A 22,642-nucleotide genomic window follows, 5' to 3' on the forward strand; every position below is an offset into this window, starting at 1 on the left:
GGAGGGGATGAGACAGATGGACAAGGGGGGGAGATAGATGGACAGGGAGAAGGAGGGGGAGGGGCGGAGGAGAGGAGATAGATGTAGAGAGGGAGGGATGGGAGGAGATAGATGTAGAGAGGGAGGGAGGGGAGGAGATAGATGATGAAGAGGAGAATAAGGGAGTGGAGGAAATATAGATGGAGTGGGGGAAGGGAGGTGAGGAGATAGATGGAGAGGGGGAATTAAGGGAGGGGAGGAGACAGATTGAAGGAGAAGGGAGTGGAAGAGATCGAAGGGGAAGGGAGGCGGGGAAGAGATAGGTGAACCGGGGGGGGAGGAGATAGATGGAGAGGGAGAATTAAGGGAGCGGAGGAGAAAGATTTATAGGGGAAGTGAGGGGAGGAAAAAGATTTAAAGGAGGAAGGGAGGGGAGGAAATAGATGGATCGACAGGGGGAGGGAGACTGAGAGGGAGGTGAGATTGAGAGGGGGGCCGAGGGGAGTAGACGGAGAGGGGGAAGTTAAGGGAGGGGCCGGATCGACAGATTGAATGGGGGAAGGTAGGGGGGAGATAGATGGAAAGCTAGGGAAGGCAGAGGAGGGGATATGGAGAGGGGCCAGGGAGGGTGAAGTGAAGAGACAGATGGTGGGGGGGGGGACTAGGAGGGGAGGAAGCAAATACAAGAATGCCGAGAGGTGGAAGGAAATGCGGCAAGGCATAGGATACATGAAGAGATGGAAAAGGACCGCGGGCCATTTGGGAAGGAAGAACAGTCGAAAAAGGCTTAGTTGGTTATTGGGAGTTGATGGGGATTATGAAAGATATAATCATAGGGATCCTGATCGAGTAATATGGCCCATAGGGGTTGCTTATAATAAATAAAGTACCTAATTTTACATCTTTTTTAAAAATAATTATGCTTGTTTGATTTTTTGGTCTCTCTATTCAAATGCATGTCTATATATGTATTTTTTGAGGTGGCCTGCCCTTTTAGAAAATCTTAGAACAAATCCTGCTAATTATCTGCATAAAGTTTATTTTCATCACGAGCATCTTAAAGAAATTGTTGCAAACAATTTACTATATATTAGGCCCTATCTAATCTATATATTTTTTGAATTATTATTTGTTCATGTTTTTCATTCATTTATTTATTTATTGTTTTTTTATTTGTTAATTATTTATTTGTTTATTTATTTATTTATCTACTTATATATTAATTGGTTTATTATTCATTTATTTATCTATCTATTCAATTATCATTTTTTTAAATTGTTGTTATCATCATTATTATGGCGTAATTTCCTTCAGCAAGAAATCTATCCACACTGCTGCACTCAACCCAGGTGAGATGAATGGGTACCCGGTAGGAAGAAATTCCTTGAATGCTTTGAGCGCCTAGGCAGCCCAGCTAGAAAGCCGGGGTAATGATAATAGCAGGGCCCGCTGGGAGAACAGTTTTCGTAACTGAAGCGGCTTCCTGGTTAGATATACCTATATTATTATTATTATCATTTTATTATTGTTATTATCATAACTATTTTTATTCTTTTGGAGGGGGAGGGGTCGTGGAAATTTTGGGGGCCATATGGAGTTCCTTTTGCGAAAGCCATCCCAAACCCAGGCCCTATTACCCCAGGGTACTCACCGAAATAGGCATCAAGGATATGGCTGGATCAATGTGCCGCGCTTTTTTGGAAGAAATCCCTCAACATGGGGTATGGTTTATGCTGGAAAATCCCTAAATTAATTTATGCCCCCAATTTTTAGATGCTGGCCTTAACATGGGTCCATATTCTCCTCCGATTTCGGATGATAACATTTTTTCTTCTTCTCTTTTTTTTGCTTGTCAAATCTAAATAGATCCCTATAATTTTAGCCAAAATGACCTGTAAAGGGTTTTGAACCTTCAGCCACACACGTCCCCGTCCAAATAAAATCTAAGTACCCCCAGGGTTACTGTTATTATTGTTATTATTGTTATGATTATCATTATTGTTGTTATTATTATTGATATTATTATTCTTATTATTCATATTATCGCTATTGTTAATATCATCATTATTTTTATGTATTCATTATTATCATTGTATTCTTTTTTTTTTTTGGGGGGGGTGGCGGAACTTTGGGTAGCTGTCGCCTCCCCCCCCGCATCTATAAGGCAGTGATTGTAGTTGACTGAACTCAAGTCATGCAGCTTCTCGATCAGCATCGCATCCCTAAAAATGCATCGCCGTTTCACCTAAACGACAAAACGAAAGTATGAATTTAGCCCTCTTTTGTTTGATCTTGACGATCTCTATTACATTTATTGCTCTCGTCAAACTTCCAAGGTGATCCCTTTGTCAATAAGCGAAATCGATCGAGGCTGATGCATCCTGGGATAGAAACACTTGCCACAAATTCTCCACCTTGGCTCGAGTTTTTTGTAATGAGCGTTCTTCAGCGCGCTTTCTGACTGCATCAGTGCATGGGTTACGGCTTTCCAATCGCAACACTACACTTCATGGCTTAACCCAACCTTTAACAACGTATACTAATATGGCGGTTGTTCGTCGGTGCGAGATGAGGGTAAAACTGAAAAATAAAAGTTGGTGAGTACACTTGTTAGCTCTTGTTCTATCATGCTATTTGATAAGATTTCCGTGAAGAAAATAAATACATAGGATAATGATGGTATGTTGTCAATATTGTGGTATCACTTTAGCGTAGAATTGAATTTGAAGTTTTAATGTTGTTGACGTTCCAAATGACGGTATGTGGGACTGAATACTGCATAGAGGGATCAACTAAACAAAGTGGGATGAAGTCCGAATTAACATGATTGATAATGTCGATTTTGATTGTTTATTTGATGGAATGATAATAATATTTTTTATATCAGTAATAGATTAGTGTAATATCTTGCTTTTTGTTTCTTGAATTGATGTAGAAGAAGAAATTTAGTGGCGGTCAGGCCTTGCCAGGCGTTTGCTTTTTTTGGCACTGACACTTGCAACTGCAAGTTGCATTGCGTCTGTCAATGGAAGTGTCGTTGACTTCAGTTCAAGCCAGCTGCAACGCGACTGGCACTGTCTGGCTCTCTACGAGGGAATGCATACAGTGTGATTGTATGAGACTTTTGTATGATTTTAATATGCTATCATTATCATAGTATCATGTCTGAAGTGAAAGCTTATTAAATTTAAATGAGAGAATGTTGGTGAGAATTTATTTCAAAGTCTGACTTTGTAATTGAGTCGATCATTAAAACCTGGGGCCCGTATGGCAGTGAGTCCAAACTTCGCGCGTGTCCAAACTTCGCGGATGGTCATTATCTCCAAAACTAGCCAATATCCTTAAAATCTGACATCATCAATGTAAAAAGCGACCTAAAATTACCCTTCGCTGAAAGTTTCTTTAGGATTAGTCCAGTATTCATGAAAATATTGGCAAAAGATCGGCAAATTTGTCACCGTTAGCAGCCGTTTTGAAGAAAGCAACAAGCATCACGATATCACCATTTTACAAGCAGAAATCATAAAAAATGTGAGTTAAATGTGGTACTTACCGATTCCATAGCATTTTGCCATCAATCTGATATAAATATTTCACTTTTTGAGCTTGAGTCTTTGTTTAAATCTCCACAAAAGCTTTGGTGCGCGAAGTTAGGTCACACTTTTTCTGAACGGTTTTCCAGCACAGCCCGCATTCGCTGATCGGAATAGAATTTTGAGATCGCGATACCGGCGAAACCCCGTGACCTACTTTCCATTTTCGTCCATGATTTTGTAGTTTACGATCTTGCCGTCAATGTGGTAACTATTTCTTGAATTGGTTTTGTATAAATTATGAATAATTCGTGGACAAAATTAAGCCTGGTGAATATTTTTGAAAAGTGCGCGAAGTTTGGACACCCCATCATACATTGCAGAAAGAGTTGCAATCAGAATCAGTCGCAGCTCTAAAAATCATGCGTAACTTTATTTTAAACCAATCAGCAGCATGCATTTGGGACTTGCAATTGACTTTTTGGCTTGCGTTTAAAGGACAAGTCCACCCCAACAAAAACTTAATTTGAAGAATAAAAAGAGAAAAATTCAACAAGCATAACAACACTGAAAAATTCATCAAAATCGGATGTATAATAAGAAAGTTATGACATTTTAAAGTTTCGCTTCATTTCACAAAACAGTTATATGCACATCTCGGTCAGTATGCAAATGAGGGAACTGATGATGTCACTCACTCACTATTTCTTTTGTATTTTATTATATGATATATTTTGATTTTCTCGTCATTGTAATGTGAAATGAAGTTTCATTCCTCCCTGAACACGTGGAATTCCATTATTTTAACATTTAGTGGTTCCCGCAAGGAGGTCCTAATCATCAAATTCGTAAAAATTGAAATATTCTATAATTCAAACAATAAAAAACAAAAGAAATAGTGAGTGACGTCATCGACTCTCTCATTTGGATGTAACTGGCTCGTTCATATAACTATTTTGTTAAAAATAAGCGAAATTTTGAAATGTCATAACTTTCTTACTTTACATCCGATTTTGATGAAATTCTCAGCATTGTGCTTGTCTGATTTTTCTCTCTTGATTCAAATCAACATTTTTCTGAGGTGGACTTGACCTTTAAATGCAACTCTTTCTGCCTCGTGGGATTGCATAGCAAACCGAAAAATTTGTATATGCCCATATCATGTTCATTGGTCTTTCTTTTGCCATCTTGTGACTTCGTTTTTAAAGCAATTGATGTAAGGGGCTGTACGGTAGCCTCTGTGATTGAACCAAAATTGTCAAAATATTGTTCATTGTGACTGGCTTGAATTTGTGCAGTGCCCTTGTGAACTTTGATCAGTTTCTTTTGGAATCCAGTTTATGTAGGATACCCCCTTCAAGGCTATAAAATGAGAATCCCCCAAATAATTAATAGTAATAATGATAATTATAATAATGATGGTGATAACTGGTAAAAAAAATGGGATTTGTAATGCACCTATTCCACTCTGCAGAGTGCTGAAGGCACAAAAAACAAAGAAAATCTGTTCAAAATTATTAAAATACAAGACAACCCATGTTACCCAATTCATATAGGTTGAATTAACTCCCCATTTTATAATTGAAAATTTTATGATTAAATTTGATTTCAAATCAATTTTATGATATTTGTTGCCTATTAATGTAATAAATCTTTTTCCAAATGTTTATCTTATATCTTCACAGCATCTGAGCAAGCTTCATCAAGATTCTGCTAGTCTACATCAAGTCAGACCCAAAGACTTTGAAAAACTCAGAATAACTTCAGCATCAGCTAGATCATTCCTGGAGATACTTCATCACAAATCTTACATCTGTAGACTATATCTCACCTGGGAAACATCTTTTATTTGAGGTTTATAGAGTAAAGAAAATTGTTTTGTGGTGAGCTATATTGCAAATCTTGGAACGTGCCTTCAGGCTTGCGAGCATTGATCTGGGTCTGTACAGTAATGAGAAACATTCCCCTTTTCAGAAAAATCAATGTGAATATCATCTTTTATGGTGCCATTCTTGACAGAACAATGTTGATGATGAAAGAAAGACAGTTATTCATATCTTCTGTGGCAGAACATTTTCAGATCTGCAGTGATTAACAAGCTGTTATTGCTAATTAAAGGATAAACCAGCAACTTGACTACTGTTTTCTGGAATGTTTCACAATCGAAAAATGCTGATGATTCATGTACAGACAATGGCAGTTTGAGCACTGTTACAACACTGTTACAACAAAAGATCCGTAACAACACCAGTACTTAGCAACGCAACCGATTATAGAGACTTCATGGCAAGTCATGATGGTGTAGTTGTGTAAAGCGGAGGACAATTATTTCTTGAGAGAGTTTGGTTTAGTTGACTGATACTGGTCAGTCATGGATCACTGCCGCCATGTCGGGAAGCTTTGCGTCGGTCAAACCCATTCTATCCTGGACCCCTCAGAGTGGCATTGTTCAGTATGTGGGACTACAGAGAGTGTCTGGGTAAGTCTATGCATGGGACCTGGGGGGTGTTTCACAAAGTATGACTGAAAAGTATTTAAGTATGACTTAAACTAAGTTGTACTTAAATGCCTGGATGCTTGCGGTATAAAAGGCTTGACGGCATTGGTCAGATCATGCAAAGAGGACGCGCACTACTGCGTATTGACCAATAAGATTACGCAAACAGCTTTATGAAACACCCACCGTGACCCAGTTGCATAATTAAAAGTCACCAACTTTGCAATCTAATTGCATCTTCAATCGAATCCTTGATTCCAAAATACTGTTCAGCATTGTTACACTTACTGAAGTTCAGGTAAGTCTATTAACTGAGCAAACACATGCTAAAACAGATTTGATCAGCAGGCTTTCAACTGATGCAAAGTTTTGTTAGATGTAGATTTTGCTTTTATTTTCAAAATTTTCACATTTTTTTCTTCATAATGCAGATGTTGCTTTAAAATTGTGTTTTCTGTGAATTCTGAATTCCTTGAAATTGTTTATGTTTTCATTGTTGAACACAGAAATATATAGCATGTCCTTCTAACATTGATTGTATAATTTACCACTGTAGGCCTGTCTGAGTTGTACCAACGTTGCATGTGGCCGTTACAACGAGGAGCACGCTCTGAGGCACTTCAAGGAAAGCAATCATCCGCTAGCCATTGAGGTCAATGAGAGATACGTCTATTGGTAAGAAAAATTTCTGTATAACTATTGGGTGTGTGATTGAACTTTTCACACAGTTATGCTTGATTTAACCATAATGTTTAATATTGTTGTCATTGTCTCTGCCATCATCATGATCATCATTATGATCATCATCATCATCGTGGTCATCATTATCATCATCATGATGATCATCATCATGATCATCATGATTACTATCATCGTTATCATCATCATCGTTATCGTGATCATCATGATCATCACTATCGTCATCATCATCAACATCATCATCATCATGGTAATGATCATGATCATCACTATCGTTATCATCATCATGATCATCATTGTTATCATGATCATCATGATCATCATTCATTCATCATCATCATCATCATCATCACTATCATCAACATCATCATCATCACTATCATTATCTTCATCATAATCATCATCACAGTCACCCTGAAAATTTTTCCTTCAGTTTTAACATTTCTCATTAAAATCATGTTTAGTCTCATAAGCACTACTGCAGTGTCTGTATTGATGTGATATAGTTATTAGTAGGTAGTACCACTGATAAGCAATAACTAAGGTTGTATCTGTATTTTGTCTTATAGTTATGAGTGCGATGACTACATCCTGAATGACAACGTGACAGGAGATCTGAAGTTCTTGCGTGACACGCTTGACGTAATCACGAAACAGACGTTTGAAGAAAACGCTTCAAGAGGTGGAAGGAGAAGGTTTTTAAGGGCTCTATCTGTGGATTCGAGTCAACTTAAACATAGTCATGGGTAAGTGGAGGGAGATAGAGAGATAGTAAGATAAAGAGAGAGAAAGAAGAAAAAAGAGATCTAGGTAAAGGCATGGACAGGGTTGCTGCAGAGAGAGAGTGTGAAGAAGAGGGTTTTAAAATGAGGTGTCTTTATTGCCGTCAAATAAAGGGATATTACATCTTGCCAGGGGCTCTCAACACAAAATTTAGTGATTGATAGTAAATTGATTTTATTGCACATGATACTAAATGTAATCGGGCATAAATATCAGCCTTAAGAGTAATTGCCAAGTTTGTGTTTTTTTTAGAGGGGTCGATCTTGGCAGAAAACTGCATCAATCCCCAAGAATGAAATCAATGAACATAACCTTATAGCTGATATTCCTTCTTCCTTTTTTGCAGGCGAGATGATAACTTTGTTATGCGAGACAAGGGTCATACCGCCCTCATACACCGACGATTCATGCTGCTTTCGACAACATTCCTCGCCTGGAAACACCTCGTCCATGGCGACAAAGTCACGGGGCACAAGACACCGGCAAAGAGCGCTCCCACGCCAAAACGTCAAGAGAACTCGGGGGATAATGAGATTTCATTCAAAGACCCCAGTAGAATTGAAACAAAGACTAACGCCAGTGGTAGCTCGCAACCGAAGGTGGCAAAGCGGGTACAGAAGGTTGTTACACCGATTAAGAGGAAATGGACAGTGTTAACGCCAGGTGTTACTGGACTGAGGAACCTGGGTAACACGTGTTACATGAACTCAATTCTTCAAGTGTTGAGGTAAATGACCTTAACATGTGTTACATAAAGTTTAGTGTTCAAGTGAAGAACCTTGACACCTGTTACATGAGTTTTAGTGTTCTAAGTGTTAAAGTAAGTAACTTAACACCTGGTACATAAATTGGAGTGTGAAAGTGTTAAGGTGAGAACCTTGACTCCTGTTATATGAATTTTAGTTTTCAAGTGGGTTGGAATCCTTGCCATGGCTTGTTTTCCTTCAGCAAGAAATTTATCCACACTGCACTCCACCCAGGTGAGGTAAATGGGTACCGGCAGGAAGTAATTCCTCAAAAAGCTGTGCGCACCAGAATCGGTAGACAAGCTTAGCCGGGGTGATATAGGAGCGCCTTGAGGTCCTGGCAAGGTGGATACATGTGCTATACAAATCCTATATTAAAGGACAGGTCCACCCCAACAACAAATTGTTTTGAATAATAAGAGAAAATTCCAACAAGCATAACACTGAAAATTTCAACCAAATCGGATGTAAAATAAGAAAGTTATGACGCTTTAAAGTTTTGCTTAATTTCACAAAACAGTTATATGCACATCCTGGTCAGTATGCAAATGAGGAGACTGATGACGTCATCCACTTACTATTTCTTTTGTATGTTATTATATAAAATCTGAAATATTCTGATTTTCTCATTGTCAAGTGAAACGATTAATTCCTCCCTGAACATGTGGAATTGGCATTGTTGAATATTATATGGTTCAGTCAAGTTAGTCCTTATTGTCAAATCTGTAAAAAAATGAAATGTTCTATTATTCAAACAATAAAAAACAAAAGAAATTGTGAGTGATGGACGACTGTCTCATTTGCATGTCACCGAATTGTACATATCATTGTTTTTTTGAAAAATAAGCGAAACTTTAAATTGTCATAACTTTCTTATTTTACATCCGATTTAGATGAAATTTTCAGTGTTATGCAAGTTTAATTTTTTTCCGTTCATTCAAATCAACATTTTTCTGGAGTGGACTTGACCTTCAATAAAGCCCGCTATGAATTGTATGACAAGAATATCTGAAAATGTAACAAATCCTCAACCTTCTGCAAAGCTGCCAAGTAGTACTGATTTTCAGAAATAACTGAAAATTGAGAAGAATACTGATGGTTTCGTGCCAAATACTGATTTTTAAAGTTTCAGTTTTATGTGTTGTCCTATAGTATTATTTTGAAAATAAATACGGTTTTCTCACAAAAATACTTATTTTCAGCTTTTTGAAAATATTGAAATAATCTCTTTGGGGTTGGCAGCTCTGCCTCTGTTAGAAAATGAAATCCTGAAATGTCCTGAAATTTCAACCAAAAATGGGGAAAAAGCCATTTCTTAATGAAAATAATTGATGTCTAAAAAATAGTAAATGTTGCACACATGCTTCAGAAAATATCTTGTTATTCTACTCTTAATCATGTGCGGATACAAGAATAGTAGATGAATTTTTGCAGGTTTCATAGCATGTTAAAGCTTAAAATCTACTCCTATTTGATTGTTAGCTGACTTATTGTTGGTTTTCAACTGGGCGATTTCTCATAAATTTTTCATGATTTCTTAAGTGTTTGAATTATTCTTAATGTTTCCGCAGCCATCTTTTACGGTTTCGGGACTGCTTCCTCAAAGTAGAGATTGACCTTCGACCTCATACCAAGTCAGAGGGCAAAGGTCAAAGTTCATCGTCTTCAGAAAGTCGGAAGAGAAACCATGAGTACATCAGACAGACGACAGTTGAATGTTTCAAGGTGAGAGTAATACAATTTTTTTTCTTAAGAAAGGTCTGTAAATGGGGAGATTTTTGGTATCTTTTACAAGAAGATTTATATTTTGAACTCTGACCTCCTGACCCTATTTTCATTGATCTTAGCTGACGGAGACGCCCCGGAGTGGAGAGTCCAGTTCAAGTCGTGTCCAGCGCCAGCAAAGGAACAGAGGACCGGGTGGAGGAGGGCTGAATGGAGGATCAGATGATAGTACTGTTGACCCTTCAAAGTGCAAAGACCCTCGAAAGGTCACCAATAACTAGTAAGTAGATTCATTGGTTGAATCGATAGATGATAGTACTGTTGACCCTTCAAAGTGCAAAGACACTCGAAAGGTCACCAATAACTAGTAAGTAGATTTATGGGTTGACTCACTAGTCAGATGATAGTACTGTTGACCCTTCAAAGTGCAAAGACCCTCGAAAGGTCACCAATAACTAGTACGTAGATATTGGTGTTTTGAATCGATAGATGATAGTACTGTTGACCCTTCAAAGTGCAAAGACCCTCGAAAGGTCACCAATAACTAGTAAGTAGATTCATTGGTTGACTCAATAGTCAGATGATAGTACTGTACACCCTTCAAAGTGCAAAGACCCTCGAAAGGTCACCAATAACTAGTAAGTAGATTTATGGGTTGACTCAATAGTCAGATGATAGTACTGTTGACCCTTCAAAGTGCAAAGACCCTTGGAAGGTCACCAATAACTAGGAAGTAGATGTATAGGTTGAATTGATAGATGATAGTACTGTTGACCCCTCAAAGTGCAAAGACACTCGAAAGGTCACCAATAACTAGTAAGTAGATTCATGGGTTGACTCACTAGTCAGATGATAGTACTGTACACCCTTCAAAGTGGAAAGACCATCGAAAGGTCACCAATAACTAGTAAGTAGATTCATGGGTTGACTCACTAGTCAGATGATAGTACTGTACACCCTTCAAAGTGCAAAGACCCTAGAAAGGTTACCAATAACTAGTAAGTAGATTCATTGGTTGACTCAATAGTCAGATGATCGTACTGTTGACCCTTCAAAGTGCAAAGACCCTCAAAAGGTTACCAATAACTAGTAAGTAGATTCATGGGTTGACTCAATAGTCAGATGATAGTACTGTTGACCCTTCAAAGTGCAAAGACCCTCGAAAGGTCACCAATAACTAGTAAGTAGATTCATTGGTTGACTCAATAGTCAGATGATAGTACTGTACACCCTTCAAAGTGGAAAGACCCTCGAAAGGTCACCAATAACTAGTAAGTAAAAGTATTAGTACCTGTAGTCGAGTAGTAAAATGGTATTAACAAAACAACAAATGTCAGTCCAAAGGCTGAATTACAGGAGATTTACATTGATGATTCAAAGTTCTATTCAATACAATTTGATATGCATTTACATTTGCAGAGTCGAATGTACCTTTCAATGTTTTGATTTCAGCAAGACTGAATATCCATTATCCTTGTATCTCTGTAGCTTCTAGGATTTGCAGTGTGCACATATAAATATGTGCAAAAACTTAGTAATATCTTTAAGAAGTACATTGCTCTGTGAACTATCTCTCATAAGTTATATTTGCACAGTATACTATCCCTCATTTCAGATAGTTCCAATATGTATTGTACGCGAGCAAATGGGAGGCTGAATGTCAAACATTCGTACCGTTGCACACAAGCAAGATGTACCATTCAAAATGTACCGTCCAAAATGTACCGTTGCACGGCTTTGGGAGGTGACGTCACAATACGATTCAATTCATTGCGCTCAGTAAATGAAGGTTAAATACGCGCATAGCTTGCTGGCTACATGCGCAATGCTGCCCGAGGTCATGTGCGCTTGTTGGGATTTGCTTTTTGCTTTCAATTTTTTGCTCCCTTTTCATAGATACTGCAAGAAAGAACTCCCTTTTCCCCAATATTTTCGCAAAAGTCTGAGGCGTTGTACAACACAAATCGCGAATATTCTTATTCGTGCAATGGTGCCTCGTTGAATAGAGCATCTTTCTTTCACCTCATGCGAAATCTCGCACCATCGCACTCATGCCTATTCGCTATTTGTATACTATCATAATGAGGTGCACTGTTATAGTAGAAAAGGGTGCATAAACATTGATTCATGTTAGTTTCACCCTTTTTTTTCTTCAGTCAGCTTCTTCATGAAATTCACATGTCACTAAGACCTCAGGTTGATTAATTTATTTGTGTAACATTCTTTGCTGTGGAAGAGCCGTGGTGTAGTGGTTCTGACTCTCGCCTTGTAAATGGTCCTGTGTTCGAATCCCATCGCGGTGTAGCATCCTTTGGCAAGGCGTTTACCCACACTTTGCCACTCTCGACCCAGGTGCTAAGTGGGAACCCGGTAGGATGCGAAAGTTATTGCATGTTTGAATTTGCCAGTGTCATTATGAGGCTGCTACGAATGCAAGGAATGCTCCCCAGGGAGTGGAACTTGTGCACTTATTGTGCGGGATTGAAATGAATCCAATGACCGGGGTAATAATGTGCTGTAAAGCGCTTTGAGCCGTTATGGGAAAAGTGCTATATAAAAACTTGCTATGATTATTATTGTTCTTTTTCCCTCAGTCCACTATGTCATGAGCTTCACATGCTTCTGAGGGTCATGTGGTCCGGCAAGTGGGCTATCGTATCCCCTCATGGTTTCCTCAGTTCAGTCTGGAGGCTTATACCGTCGTTCCGCGGCTACGCACAGCAAGACGCTCAGGAATTTCTCTGGTAAGTACGGCGATTTTCAAGTACTCTGCGTCGGGCAAAATATTATTTTTTACTTTTGGGGGGTATTTGCCAAGGTGACACGACCCCTGCTCCTGTGACTATTGCTCCAGTCTTTATTTTGTCTAAAGTTGTAGGATTAGGGTTAGGGTTGCAATAGGGTTTTATGTAATGTTTAGGTGTTAGGTTTAGGATAGGGTATAGTGTTAAATCCAAGGATGCTATTTTTTCAAAGTGACACAACATTTGCTCCAGTGACTATGCTCCAGACTTCATTTTGTTTAAGGCATAGGGATAGGGATGCAATAGGGTTTTATATTCGGTTAAAGGTCAAGTCCACCTCAGAAAAATGTTGATTTGAATCAATAGAGAAAAATCAGACAAGACAATGCTGAAAACTTCATCAAAATTGGATGTAAAATAAGAAAGTTATGACATTTAAAAGTTTCGCTTATTTTTCACAAAATAGTTATATGAACGAGCCAGTTACATCCAAATGAGAGAGTCGATGATGTCACTCACTCACTATTTCTTTTGTTTTTTATTGTTTGAATTATACAGTATTTCAATTTTTTTACGAATTTGACGCTTAGGACCTCCTTGCCTGAAGCACAAAATATTAAAATAATGGAATTCCACGTGTTCAGGGAGGAATGAAACTTCATTTCATATGACAATGACGACAAAATAGAAATATTTCATATAATAAAATACAAAAGAAATAGTGAGTAACATCATAGACTCTCTCATTTGGATGTAACTGGCTCGTTCAAATATGCGAAACTTTGAAATGTCATAACTTTCTTATTTTACATCCGATTTGGATGAAATTTTCTGTTTTATGCTTGTTGATTTTTTCTCTTTTTATTCAAATTAAGTTTTTGTTGGGGTGGGCTTGTCCTTTAAGGGTTAGGTTTAGGATAGGGTATAGTGTTAAACCCAGTGATGAAGTTGGTCATTCCATCAGTGTGTGGAATTCATAGCTGAGCAATTGTCAGAGGAACAAATGTCATGGGACCACTTTCCACAGCATATTGCCTAAATCTGCAACAACATCAGTGTTGACCTTTCGGTGTTGGTGTTGGGTCAATTTTTACATGATTATAACACCAAACATAAAATGAAGCTGGTGTTAGGTGATTAATTCATTGGGTGATTTCAAGTTCAGTGTTGACCTTTCGGTGTTGGTGTTAGGTCAATTTTTACACGATTATAACACCAAATATAAATTGAAGATGGTCCCGAAAAGTCACTCACTAGTTGTCGAGATGTCAATTATGTGATCTGGATCAGTTTTACAAACTCTGAATAAGTTTTGGAGCTAGGGAAAGCAATCCCAATTCCAACGCCAACACCAAAACCAAGGCCAACACCGGACTTGAAATCACCCATTGGGTAAGCTTTGATATTGCAATGAATGGGAATTTTTTTTCCAGGGCTCATTTGAGAATTCGGGGGGGGGGGGGGGAACGTTTTTGTTTAACCCTAAATAGACTGGGCTATTTCGACGCCTAAAAAGACTGGGGGGGCTGATTCAGCCCCCCCTTATGATCTCGGCTGTTGATCGCGCGGTCGCGACGAAAATTGGCACACGCGTTACCCATGGCATTATCTACAAAACTATAACATCAAATTCGCCAAAAAATCTCATGTCTCATTAATTATGATAATTTATGCGTAAAATCATAAGTTTGCTCTAATTAATAAAATAATGCCCCTGAAAGGCTAATTTTTGTTTCACATACTCTAGATAGGCATCTGATCAAATTGATTTTAAAAAAAATTCAAAATGAAATTTATTTTCTTATGTATTCTATTGTTTTCTAAATTTCTTATGTATTTCTTTGTTTTTCGACTTTTTGTTTTTTATTGTTTTTTCAATGGAAATTGTCGGGGACTTTATTTTGACCATAAACAAGATAAAATTAATTGATTTTGAGCGGTAAAAGGAAAAATAATGATACATTTATGAATTTTGGCTAAGAACACTATTTGCATTGGATTTGTACACAAATTCACGTTTTTGAGTAATTTTGGGTCTGCATGCACTTACGAAATGTTGCGTAATTTTTGAACCGCGTACCCGGGGGTCACAATTTTGGTCTCAAAAGTTGCGCGAGACTTGAAAGTAAAAAGTCAGTGAGCGACGTGGTCAAAAAATTTTGCGCAGCGGATTTATCGCGAAAAATGTCGAGGGGGGGCTGAATCAGCCCCCCCCAGTCTTTTTAGGGTTAAGTCAATTCTAGACATTTCGAAAATGATAAGAAAATACATTAACCCTAATACTCTGTGGGGGGGGGGGGCAATACATAAGAAATAATTACCACAACCTATCTTTTTCTTTTAGGAATTAATGAGGGAGTTATGAAATTGGACCAAATATTGCTATTCCTGAGGCTTTTGAAAAATGCCAAAATCTATGATTTCTTGCATAAATAAGCTTAAATTGATTAATTAAAAAAAAAAATAAAAGGACTTTCGTAAATTTAGCCATACAGCTTTGTGGATTACATTATTCTTGACCCTTGTGCAAAATTTTGAGGCAATCAGGCGACCCATGGCCGAGATTTCGAGGGGGGGGGGGCACAATGGCCCCTCCCTGCTAATAACAAATGCCAAAGGAGTATTAGGGTTAACCCCAAAAACAAGTGTTTTAGAAGTTACACAACCCTGATATCTTAATTTGACTTTAACTTTCGCAGCGAGTTCATGGACAAGATTCACTCCGAGCTCCAGAACCTAACCACGCCCCTCTCACTGTCGCTAGGCAATGGTGTCTCCATGACGTCAGAGGAGATTGTCCCAAAGATCTTTGAAGGATGGTTAGTTTCTCAGGTGATGTGTCTGAAATGTCGGTCGAAATCAAACACCTACGAACCGTTCTGGGACCTATCACTGGAGTTTCCTGAAAGGTAAATCCCATAATTATCAATTTTCTTCTACCGGTGTCTTCCATTTTTTACCCCTCTTTTTTTCATCCTATTTCTTTCTCTATTCCTTTACTTTCATGCCTTCGGCCACCATGATTGTTTTTTTTTTAGTCATTTGTCCATCCGTCTGACCTGTGTTTTTTTTGTTATTGAGAAAAGTAAGGAATTATTTTCACAGGTCATCTTTAACTTAGGTGCATCATGAGAGCTTTTAGGAATGACAATGATACATTCAAATTTGGGGTCACGATGGCGAAGGTCATAAATACATGAAAATATCTATTTTCTGGGGTGTTAACTAGAATAAACCTCTGAGTGACTAACTTCAAATTTAGCGCATATATGCGTATGGAATTGACAGAGATCTGATCGGGGGTCACAAGGTCAAAGGTCATCAAGGTCATTGTTCAGTCAGTCAGTCCGCAAGTTTAAAGTCAAAGTTTGGTTTGATGTTATACTCCAGGTACCAGTTCAGCTCCAACCGGAGCAACATATCCGAGGACACGTGCCACCTGACCGAGATGCTGTCCAAGTTCACAGAGATAGAACACCTGGACGGACCAGTCTACCAGTGTGAGGAGTGTAATAGCAAGAGAAGAGAGGCGTCCGGAAAACCAGTCATCCAGACGGAAGCCACGAAGAGATTACTAGTCACCAAACTACCTCATGTACTAAGACTCCATCTTAAGAGATTTAGGTGAGTTACAGACTGAAGCTACAAACAATACTATTTACTAAACTTCCTTGTCACTGAAATATTCTTTACTAAGACTGAAGCTCGTTAGAGACTTCTTGTCACTGGACTGACTAATGTACTGAGACGCCATCTTGAGAGATTTAGGTGAGTTACAGGTGGAAACTACAAATAGAATACTATTTACTAAACTTCCTTGTCAATAAAATATTCTGTACTAAGACTGAAGCTCGTTAGAGACTTCTTGTCACCAAACTTCCTCATGTACTAAGACTCCATCTTAAGAGATTTAAGTGAGTTACAGATTGAAGCTACTAAGAGATTTCTATATAAGTTTAAGTTTGTACTAAGACTGAAGCTCATAAGAGACTTCTTGTCACCAAACTGCCTCATGTACTAAGACTCCATCTTAAGAGATTTAGGTGAGTTACAGATTGAAGCTACCAAGAGATTACTTGTTACTAAACTACCTTGTTAATAAGTACTAAGACTGAAGCAAGTAAGAGACTTCTTGTCACTGAACTACCTCATGTACCAAGACTCCATCTTAAGAGATTTAGGTGAGTTACAGATTGAAGCTACGAAGAGATTACTAGTCACCAAACTACCTTGTTAATAAATTTAATTTTGTTCTAAGACTGAAGCAAGTAAGAGACTTCTTGTCACTGAACTACCTCATGTACTAAGACTCCATCTTAAGAGATTTAGGTGAGTTACAGATTGAAGCTAACAAGAGACTTCTTGTCACGAAACTGCCTTACGGCAGAAGTTGTTTTATGCTACACCATGTGAAAAGCCCTGAAAAGGACTAAGAAAGTGGATTGAGGTAGAAGTGAAATGCATAAGTGAGAAATTGGGTATTCTTTTCAGAGTGGATAGAAAAAGACTGTAAACAAGAAAGAATTGAGAGGCTTGAGAAGTTGAGGGAAAGCTGGCAAAAGTTGGAGGGATGAGATGAGGCTGACTTAAGTCGGGGAGTGGAGTTGTAGAGCAGGTGGGTGTTTCATAAAGCTGTTCGTAAGTTTAATAAGAATGACTTTAAGAACGACTGGTGATCCTTTCTTACGCTCAAAATAATTACCAATGAACAGTTATGGTGAATTTACCACAAGAAAGGATCCCCAGTTGTCTTAAAATCATTCTTAACTTACAAACAGCTTTATGAAATGGCCCCCGGAAAAGAAGAGAAGACTCAGCGTTTCAGGCAGGTTGAGTTTTCTGTCTTCAATCCTAAAGAGGGACAGTTGACCTGCACGAAATGGACCACAATGCATCACAATGTGAATCTGTATCTCATTTCGTTTAGGTGGTCAGGGAGAAACCACAGAGAGAAGATCCACGTTCCGGTGAAGTTTGATCAAGAGCTGAACATGAGACAGTTCTGTCTGGTAGATCCAAACCCAAAGAAGATTGTGACGTCAGAGGATTACATGTATGATCTGACATCACTGGTTATACATCATGGTAGAGGGTAGGTAGAGATTATGATGATGATGGTGGTGATGTTAATGATGATGATGGTGATGAAGATGGTGATGATGATTGTGGTGGTGGTGGTTGTGGTGGTGTTGGTGATGATTATGATGATGGTGGTGTTGGTGGTTGTGGTGGTAATAATGATGATGATTTGGGCATGGGCACATCGTGGTTTAGTGGTTCTGAATCTCGGCTTAAAAACAGAGGGTCGTGGGTTTGGATCCTAGTTATGGTGTGTTTTCCTCCAGCAAGAAATTTATCCACACTGTGCTGCACTCGGGTGCTGGCAGGAAGTAATTTGTCAAAAAGCTGTACGCAACAGAATTGGTAGACTGGCTTAGCCGGGGTAAGGTAATATAGGAGCGCCTTGAGCACTTAGAAAGGTGGATATGTGCACTATACAAATCCTATATTATTATACTTTATTTTGATAATGATTACGATGATGATGGTGGTGGTATACATGTAGGAGATTATGATGTTGATAATGGTGGTGATGATGTTGATGATGATGGTGGTGATGATGTTGATGATGATGGTTATGGTTGGGGAGGTGGTTGTGGTGATGATGATGATGGTGGTGGTGATGATTATGGTGATAACAGCAATGGTGACGATGATGACGATGGTTATGGTATTGGCAATGATGAAGGTGATGATGATTATCATTTTGAATATGGTGATGAGGATGTCGAAGATGATGATGATGAAGACATGATTAAGATGATGATTGCAGGGATGATGATGGTGACATTGTTGTTAGGGATGTTGAGGATTAGGCCTGGGACTTTCGGGTTTTTTTTCTTTTCGGGTACCCGTGGTAATTTTCGGGCGGGTACCCGGGTACCCGAAAATCATGTCGCTCGAAATATGACTGGTGGAAAAACCCCATAGGTGACGTCATCATCAAGCCAATGCGATGCAAGCCAATTTATGAATGAAAATATAGTAAGCATGCGCATTGCAAGCCTCAGCCCCACGCAGTATTCCGTCAAAACGAGTCTGCAATACTCTGTCACCTCGTACCAAAATCGACCTAGAAATCCACTTTTCTATATTTTATATGAATTATAAAACGTATTCTCAGAGGATTTGTTTTCCCACCGATACCGCACTGGTAAGCAAATTTTTATTACTTGCTTTTCCGTCAAAATCTTACGAAGTAGCGTCGATATTACATCGTGTTCGTGAGTTTGTAGAATCTATCGCTACGTGAACAAAGTCAATTGATTTCCGGGTTTCGGAGCGTCAAATGCGCCAGCCAATCACGATCGTGTTACCATTTTCGGTTTATGATGAACTGAAAATGGTATCAAGAACGTGATTGGCTTGCGCCTCGTATGCTCCGAAACCCGGAAATCAATTGACTTTGTTCACGTAGCGATAGATTCTACAAACTCACAAACACGATGCAACATCGACGCTACTTCGTAAGATTTTGACGGAAAAGCAAGAAGTAATAAAATTTCCTTACTTACGTGGTATCGGTGAGAAAACAGATCCTCTGAGAATACCTTTCATAATTTATATGAAATAAAGGAAAGTGGAATTCTAGGTCGATTTTGGTACGAGGTGACAGAGTATTGCAGGCTTGTTTTGACGGAATACTGCGTGGGGCTGAGGCTTGCAATGCGCATGCTTACTATATTTTCATTCATAAATTGGCTTGCGTCGCAGTGGCTGGATGACGTCACTGCGCTGCAAAAGAAACATGGCGACGATTGAACGATCTCAGTCACATCATCATCACTTGAAAAACTAGTATATTTAAGGATATTTCGAGGGTAATTGGTGAGATTCAAAATGAGACTTGTGTACTTATGTGATGAGTTTACAATCATGTCTTACACTACGCAATACAAATCAAATGTACGTTATACTGGTGAGCAATTTTCGGGTATCGGGTATTGATTTTTCTACCCGGGTACCCGACGCTTCCGGGCGGGACCCGGGTACCCGGGTTTTAGTCCCAGCCCTATTGAGGATGATGATGAATGATGATGATCTTATTTTCTATCTTTTATTCCTTTACACACAGTTTTGGATCTGGTCACTACACAGCATACTCATGGAACCAAGAAGGAGGTAAATATAAAACAGAAATGGAATTAAAATCTCATCAATTTTAACAATTTAACTATTATAAACAAACAAGGTACATAGAACAAGTATACAATTACCTCATAAAGAAGCTACTTTAGGGCAAAGTGGCACAGATTTCTAACCCACGAAGACTTAATTCATTATTTCGTATAGGTTTTGTACAGGGACTATCCGTTATCTCTATTTCAGCCACTGTACCATATTGGCCTGCATTCTGAAGTCGTGTTTTACTTCGACCATGGTCTAACTCTTTGCTAAAATTATGGGAAGCCAAAAGTGTCAACATTTTTATGAAGTTATACGTTTCTTACGTTAATTGTGCTCTTTCCTGATTCATCGTTGGTGAAGACAATCATCTATTTATACTTCCTACACAATTATGAATGATTTGAGAGCCAAATGAGCTGAAATATTATATCTCTACTGTTAGTGATTTATGTAACAATTTTCTATCCATACTTAAACCACAACTTTGAACCTGAGTTTAAGTTAAATCAGACTTCAGAATACGGGCCATTAACTTTGATAATTTTCATTTGCTTCCTTCATAGGTTTCTGGGTTCACTGTAACGATGCGAGACTGGAGCTGTGTTCGGTCGAAGACGTGACGGCCTGCCAGGCCTACATTCTCTTCTACACCAAGAGAACGAACGTCGCCACGGCAACCACGCCCGGCAAGGAAGAAGAGGAAGAGGAGCAGACGTCGATGGATGAGAGCGATGCTGGCAAAGTGAAGCGGAGGAGAATCACTCTCTAAGGAAATAACTGTTCTGCTGAATGATACCCAAAGCAAGCAAGTAACAAAAGTGGTAATTCTTTTGCAAGAGCAGAAGTCATATGTCAACTTTTTTACCAAAACAGTATCATAAGAAGCAAGTTGCATTTCTTTTGTGAGAGCAAAGTGGACTTGTCCAGAGAATGATTGCAAGTAATAAAAGTGCTATTTCTTTTGAAAGAGCTGAATAGTTCGTCAACTATTTTTGCTTTACAGTATCAAAAGAAAGAATTGTGAAAAGTGGCATTTTCTATAAAAAAGAGAAGAGAGAGGGGGGCAGGGAGGGGGCAGCTTTCATTTCAGATTTTGAATTAGCTTGAGGAACAAGAACTGCCAGATAACGCCATATACATTTTATTTTTTTGGTTGTTTTATGATTTATGCATTTATTTATACTCCTCAGTACTTTTGGAGGAATTGTGTTATTCATTTATTTTTGTTATTTCAGGTTTTATCAAGTGCCATTTGGGTATAATGCTGTTAAAATGATTATGTAATCAATTCCTGTCCTTATTGATAATTTTTAAAAATCTTCTATTCATTTTTGGGGGATGGTGGGGGGAGGTTAGGGTAGAAAATGTTACTTAAATTTTATTTCTGTTTTTCGCTGGAATCAAAGTTTTTTTTTTTTGGGGGGGCAGGCTGTGTCCTTTCCTTTAGAAAGAAGGGGAATATGAGCAGATGGCATTTTACTTGTTTTTCACTGAAATGGAAGGTTTTAAAGTTTTTTTGCAGTGATTTGGAATGAATGCAGTGTCTGAAGCATTGTGTTGTGGTTTTATTTACATTCCAAAATAAGAAACCCAATTTTATTACGGAGAGGAAATCACGTGATTCTCTTCAAAATGGCAACAGTGGTGTTTTTTTAATGTTCACTAAGCATAATACATGATGATAGACGTTTCTATGGCACCATCTATTGAGATATTATCAGTCAAATTAAGAAAGATATTTTCAAATTCAGACTAAAGAAAGAACATAGATAGTTCAATCCAAACCTTATAATTTATTATTTTTTTAAAAGTAGTATTAATATGTATCTCAGGGCCGTTTGTACAGAATGTAATTTTTTTTCCCATAGTGCATGTATGTCGCTGTCATGCAAAGTCTTTTGTACACACTGGTGTGTAGTGTATGCTTTAAAAAACCACAAAACAAAACTGCCTTGCCATAATATCCACTTATGTAGCAGATAAGTTTATTTCTTTACTTTATAAAGAAACAATCTATATTCTATTATTTAAGATTTAAATTGTGCCTCTCATCTAGGCTATTCTATAGGGTATGTACGTCCAATCCCAGGAAAACCTACCCAGGGACTCTTGGTGATTTTTCTTCTGAAATGCTTAAAAGAGCACTGCACAATACCGATTCACTGCCGTGTCAAAGCTTATTCAATGTAGCAGATTTAGGCAATAGGTTGAAAATAGTAGCCATGTAAAATGAAAAAAAAATTGGCCTGGGGAGCGTTTCATGAAAGGGCTTGTCAGACGTTTTATCCGACAAGTCCTGTTTTATCCGACAGTTATAGCTACAGTAACTGCTTCTCAACCAATCAGAATCCAGGAAAGATGTCAGATCTGACAACTTGTCGGACGAAAATATTGATGAAACGCCCCCCCAGGGGCCCGTTGCAGAAAGAGTTGCAATCAATCGCAACTCCAAAAAATCATGCGCAACTCCAAAAAATCATGCGCAACTTGGTTTTCAACCAATCAACAGCGCGCATTTTTGACTTGCGATTGATTTTTTGACTTGCGTTTAAACGCAACTCTTTCTGCAACAGGACCCAGGTCTGACCCCCTATATCAGGAACCTTCCTGCCTGAAATTATTTTTTTTCTAGTTCATAAGATATGTGGGCGTGTCGTGGTCTAGCGGTTCTGGCTCTCTCCTTCCAATCAGAAGGTCATTGGTTCAAATCCTAGCCACGGCATGTTTTCCTTCAGCAATAAATTTATC

General features: G+C 38.4%; 1 protein-coding gene across 1 annotated transcript; it reads left to right on the forward strand.

Moving 5' to 3' along the window:
- The first annotated feature begins 2,382 nt into the window (after positions 1 to 2,382).
- Positions 2,383 to 22,068, forward strand: LOC121417321 (ubiquitin carboxyl-terminal hydrolase 44-like). Its single transcript, XM_041610980.1, has 13 exons — positions 2,383 to 2,576; positions 5,198 to 5,991; positions 6,566 to 6,684; positions 7,278 to 7,454; positions 7,838 to 8,218; positions 9,809 to 9,962; positions 10,085 to 10,242; positions 12,557 to 12,706; positions 15,406 to 15,615; positions 16,097 to 16,330; positions 17,634 to 17,798; positions 19,842 to 19,888; positions 20,458 to 22,068. The coding sequence occupies exons 2-13, from the start codon at positions 5,884 to 5,886 to the stop codon at positions 20,661 to 20,663; spliced, it is 2,109 nt and encodes a 702-aa protein (XP_041466914.1). The 5' UTR covers positions 2,383 to 2,576; positions 5,198 to 5,883; the 3' UTR covers positions 20,664 to 22,068.
- Positions 22,069 to 22,642: the final 574 nt, after the last annotated feature.

This window comes from Lytechinus variegatus, chromosome 6, assembly GCF_018143015.1.
Source record: "Lytechinus variegatus isolate NC3 chromosome 6, Lvar_3.0, whole genome shotgun sequence".
NCBI lineage: Eukaryota > Metazoa > Echinodermata > Echinoidea > Temnopleuroida > Toxopneustidae > Lytechinus > Lytechinus variegatus.

Excerpts from the sequence above, each read along its gene's own strand:
- LOC121417321 (XM_041610980.1), top strand. The coding sequence starts at position 5,884 with ATGGATCACTGCCGCCATGTCGGGAAGCTTTGCGTCGGTCAAACCCAT. Across the intron at positions 7,455-7,837 it reads CAACTTAAACATAGTCATGG|GCGAGATGATAACTTTGTTA; the intron begins GTAAGTGGAGGG and ends CCTTTTTTGCAG. Across the intron at positions 10,243-12,556 it reads CGAAAGGTCACCAATAACTA|TCCACTATGTCATGAGCTTC; the intron begins GTAAGTAGATTC and ends TTTTTCCCTCAG.